Below are 5,258 nucleotides of genomic sequence, written 5' to 3' on the forward strand. Positions count from 1 at the left end.
GTTTACCTACTTTAAGTAGAAATGTTGCCCATCTATACTTTAAGGGGGTGCTTACTTTTAGGAAACTTTTTACTATTCTTTAGCAATAATCTCTACGTTTTACACCTTACATTTAAAAAGTATAGTTAGTTTTGTTTCATTTAAGCTAATTTCCATCATGTGTAATGATCTCAGACACAATTGTTAATTATAAGCAGCAGGAAAAACAGATTCAGCGTTTTAAGGGCCAATAAAATCTCTGCTCTAATTAAAGGCCCTACTTATGAAGGACTCGCATCTCAGCGAGTCACGCACAAAAATTAACATGTAGTAAAACACAAATCTGGAAAAGCATTTTTAATTAGATGTTTTAATTTACATCAGTTATTTAACATGCAGAACCCGCTGGAGAAAATTAGCATGAAAGCTGCGCTAGCCTAAAGGATAGCAACAATTGATGAGTTTAATGAAACAATTCAGCTAAACTACATTGACATAAACGTAATCTACCTTTTACAAGCAAACATCAGTAATGGTGTTAAAAACCATAAATATTTCATTAGTCCTAAACTAAGAGCGCCGAGCGGCGGCTAGCAGCGGAGCGACATTATGGCCGCTCCACGTTGCGGACAGACGCCGCTGAATAAACGTTCCTTTTATCATAAAGTTTGAATTTTTACCGACAAAAAACAACAACAAGCAGCACAAAAGACCTTTATATATAGAATCGACACAAAACCTGAGCTTAAAATAATGATATGATCGGTATTTTGGTGAAAAACGAGCCTTACCCATGATTGCAGAAGCGAGCCTGGGATTGGAAAGGAAGGACCCAGCATGCACCGCGGCAATGTGTAGTCTGAGGACCCTAAATGGAAGCGACTATAGAGTGCCTGAGTAAAATTACCCTAAATATATCAAAGCACTTCTGTGTCATTTATTATATAATCTGTATCTCTGGATTAAAGGGTAAATCAGCATCAAATTGTTTACAACATTTATCTACTCTAACTTTATAATTAATTTTACTGATACTTAATTTTTGTTACTCTGGATTTGTTCTTTAATTGTTGATGTTAAAAATTGTCTTTTATGTATTTTACTTTATTTTCTTTGTCTTTATTTTCCCTTCATACAAACGTGAACTGTAAGTTTCTAAGTTTTGTAATAAAAATAAAAAATAAAAAAACTTTTGTCATTTTCTTTTTTCGAAGACTCGTTTTTTGTTCAAGCTTTATAGATAAAGGTTTGCAGAGAATATTAATATAAAATTAATTAGTAGTTGACCATAAATTAGCCTGAATTCGGTGGATAAAATAATGTCACATTGATTTTATTTCCTATTCTTTCATTTGATAAAAGAAAACAACATAACACAATCTGTATTATCTGTACGTAACAAAAAATGTATTACTTACCACTGTTCCCAACAACCTCAATCAGTTGTTCAATTCATGCTGATTTTGCACAGTTTCTACCTTAGTCAGTTAAATAACCTGCTGCTGTAATTTTGCACATCTCTGATGTTGCTGCTATTTTCAAATTACTGTAAAAATGTCCATAGCTGGATATTAGTTATTTATTCTCCAGGAGCATAGTTTGATATTGTTAAAACACTTTACAGTACAGGATTTTATTGGTTATCTTTAACTCTTAACTATTATGTTATTCTTATACATTTTTCTACGGTCCACATTTTTTTTTCTCTAATCGTTTTGCTGCTTTAACACCAGTAGTTCCCCATTGTGGGACATTAAAGGGATTTTCAGCTCAGATAATTACAACCATACAAGTATGAATAAATAAAAATAAAACACAAACACCTGTTTTTTTTGTTTTTTTTGGTTGAATCAGATATTAGTAAAACAGATCACCTTTGACCCCGCTGCAATGCTCCAAATACGATGTTTTAAACAGAATCTATAAGAGTCGAATAAACTTGTAACCTTTGATATAATGAAGGTTTATCTTCTAATGTGGCATTAAGATTCAAACAGTGGAAATAAAATCTTGTATTAACAAGTGTAGATTTCATGATAAATACTTTTTAAATATATTTTAAAGTGAATTATTGGTATTTAAAGAAGTGTTAAATTGTTGTAACAAAGGCCCAGTCATTACGCCTATGGTTTATTATTCATTTATAGCAGGGGTGGGCAACTCCAGTCCTGGAGGGCCTGTATAAGTAAATATATCATTAAAAGGACTCTGGAGAAATTGATTGCATACTGGGGGGTAATTCAACCCTTTGATTCAGGCGTGCTGGACCAAGGATGCATCTAAATGTTGCAGGAAACCGGCCCTCAACGACTGGAGTTGCCCACCCCTGTTGATATAGTATCAAATTCACTTGCAGGGATTTCTATTTTTTTCTTTTTGCATTTTATACATCTGTCCAATTATGCTAATTAAATAAACTTTTTTTTTGTAGTTCAGAAGTATACCTTACTATATTATTCAACATTGCAATTTTTTGTAGAAATGTACTTTAAAAGCAGTGCCAGTGAGTAAACTGCTTTTTAAACTATTGGTGTTAAAATATTTAAAATCTTTGGCTGTCAGACTTGGTGAGATTCACCCTAAACCCTATTGGTTGTTAAAGTGATTTTATTGTGTTAAATTTATTATTGATGTTGCATCAGATTTAGGTTTCTGGTTTTAATGTAGTCTGCAGTGTGGTACAACTATTTACTTCATCTGCAAGTATTTTAGTAATATATTTAGCTACTAAAATCCATTGAATATCCAACTGCTGTCTTATATAAAGCTATTTATATAATGCAATTATTTAATTTTGATTAGCTGCCAATGTAAATGTTGTATTTGTCCAGCAGGTGGCGCCTATGTTCCCATCTATCTATTCCCAATTCTACCAGGACTGATTTTCTGATGAGGAGGTTCTGGTGTCCTTTTAATCCTCAGGGATGTTATTTTTAAGCTGAATCTGATCAAATGTGGAAACCATTACAGTTTAACAAGTGGGCGGGACTTCTTCTGCCTTGTTGTCCTTGGTCCTTTCTGATTGGCTGACTCCTCAGTCCATCATGGGATATAAAGGCTGATTTAAGTAGATTAGGGTGTGCAGGGATGGAAAGGGAATGTTTGCTGGCATCACACTACAGTCCCAACAGCAATGGCTTCTCTGTGGAAACATTTATGGATCTTCGTCCTTCATTTGGATTCATCTGCCTCATTCCAGCAGCAACCTGCCAGCAGGTATGCCTGAAAGAACCAAACACCTCTGATGGGCGGACTTACCTTCTGAACTCTCATTACTTTCTAATTTTGACTCTTCACCCCTGCAATCATAGATTCGCTGTTTCTCTGCTCTAATTTAAAGTTTTCCTCAAAGGTTAAAGTATTTGTTATTACTTTGTAAAAATATTTAAAGAGTGTTTATATCTTACATTAGGGACTTTTTATGGGCTTATGACTAAATGACACAGTTTAATATCCAGAGAAAAATGCAATTCTTGTGTTAAAAGATAAGTTTGGATAAAACCGAAAAATCTGGTTTGCTTCTTAAGAACAAACAGAATTCTAAAATAAAATGTTGTTTCCCATGAGGAGAAAATGAAATGTTAAAAACAGAACTCTACCCTAAAAAATCCAACAAACTTATGTTTCATGAAGCTGTTTTTTCATTGATAAACAGGACAGCATTTTTCCTTAGAAACCATTTTGTTTGTGATTCAAAATGCTGGAATCCTCTAAATCAGCTTAAAATGGACTATTTAGAAACCTTTTATCTATTTTTTCCCCTGGCTTTATTTTATAGGACCGTTGTTGAGGGGCTGTGAGAAATAATTATTTTCCTAATTTAAAGAGACATTTTTATCTATATTAATATTTTAATTAAATTCTGATAGGCAGTACAATTATGTCAAAAAAGTGACATCTTACATTTTGTGATTTAAAGGAGATTATTGTTTATTTTATTAATGCTGTTGAGTTTCTCTGTAAAACTGTTGAAAATTGTTCGTGTTGAGTTCAGGAACCACTCTGTGTTTTAGAAGTGGAGAATTGCTGCTTTTCTTCTCCAACTTTTTCTACATCAGTTTCTTTCATTTTTAAATCTGACACAGAAAGGCTTAATTATGACAAATAATTTAGGGTCAAAGTAGCTGAAACACAATATTAAAAGATTCATATTTGGAGCCCGTTGATTATTTAATGAATCACGTGATTATTTTCATGTTATTATTGCTATTATTGGTGATGTAAGGCAGAGGTCTCAAGTAACAAAGTACAAATACTTGTTTCCTTAAGTAGAAATGTTGGCTATCTAAACTTTACTGGAGTCATTGTTTTTAGGCAACTTTCTAAACCTAATACATATATTTTTTTAGCAATTATCTCTATTTTTTTACTCCTTACTGTTTAAAAATAGTCTCGTTAGTTTTGTTTCATTTCAGCTCATGTTCATTATGTGTAATGATCTCAGAACATTGGAACCAATATTCAAGGTGAGACAGACAGTGGAAAGTTTCAAAACGTTTATTAAACAAACAAACAGAAAGGAGCAGAAGCCGCTGGGGGAGGCGGAGAAACACCCATCACTCACACTCTGGATTAACAGTTCAGTCCATCCTCTCCGATGAGGTATGATCCAGCCGATGGAGCTCCAATGAGATCCAGCAGGAGCTGCACAGAGCGTCCCTGATGCAGCAGCCTCCGATGAACAGGCAGAAATCCCAGCCAGGTCAGGCAAACAGATCAGACAGGACAGTTCTGAGGTGCAGGATACCATATCCCGGTGAGGGGTTCCGATCAGACTGATCCAGGGTTCCGGGAATCCACAGAGCGTTCAGGCAAGTTCAGGGTTCCATGATCTCAGACAGACAGATGGAAACAGGGAGACTCAGTAGTTGAGCGGCAGAACTGAACACGACACCAGGAGAACTTCGGAACTTTAAACTGCCTCCCTTCACTGAGCCAAAACAGGAACAAAGTACGCTCAGAGAATAAGAGCCAGGACACGATCAGGACAAGACAACACCACCAACCCTCTCTAACCACTTGCCTCCAAGAACGGGAACATGAATTCTGGAAATCAGCCATGATCTCCAACTGAAACTAAAACTCAAACGAACAAACATAATCATACAACAATGATCTGCCTCCGATAGCTGGGCTGAGCCATATCTAAAGCAGAAGGGCAGGTGGATGAGATGAATGGCACTTTAAAGTTCACCAGATCATCCAGTCAGATTGATTCAAAGTTTTCTATCTAAGGAAAACCAGCTGATTGCATCGACTCATTGACTCTTCAGCAATCC

General features: G+C 35.2%; 2 protein-coding genes across 2 annotated transcripts in view; one reads left to right on the forward strand and one right to left on the reverse strand.

The window, feature by feature from the left end:
• Positions 1 to 852, reverse strand: part of rps23 (ribosomal protein S23) — a 2,755-nt gene extending 1,903 nt beyond the window's left edge. Inside the window, exon 1 of the mRNA XM_015395426.1 lies at positions 771 to 852. Within this exon, the coding sequence (XP_015250912.1) occupies positions 771 to 774 (4 nt within the window). The 5' untranslated portion in view covers positions 775 to 852. The remainder of the gene's footprint in view (positions 1 to 770) is intronic.
• Positions 853 to 3,080: 2,228 nt separating this feature from the next.
• atp6ap1l (ATPase, H+ transporting, lysosomal accessory protein 1-like) overlaps positions 3,081 to 5,258 on the forward strand; it is a 20,584-nt gene continuing 18,406 nt past the window's right edge. The window contains exon 1 of the mRNA XM_015395432.1: positions 3,081 to 3,195. Within this exon, the coding sequence (XP_015250918.1) occupies positions 3,113 to 3,195 (83 nt within the window). The 5' untranslated portion in view covers positions 3,081 to 3,112. The remainder of the gene's footprint in view (positions 3,196 to 5,258) is intronic.

This window comes from Cyprinodon variegatus, unplaced genomic scaffold (assembly GCF_000732505.1).
Source record: "Cyprinodon variegatus isolate N-32 unplaced genomic scaffold, C_variegatus-1.0 Scaffold740, whole genome shotgun sequence".
Classification (NCBI taxonomy): domain Eukaryota; kingdom Metazoa; phylum Chordata; class Actinopteri; order Cyprinodontiformes; family Cyprinodontidae; genus Cyprinodon; species Cyprinodon variegatus.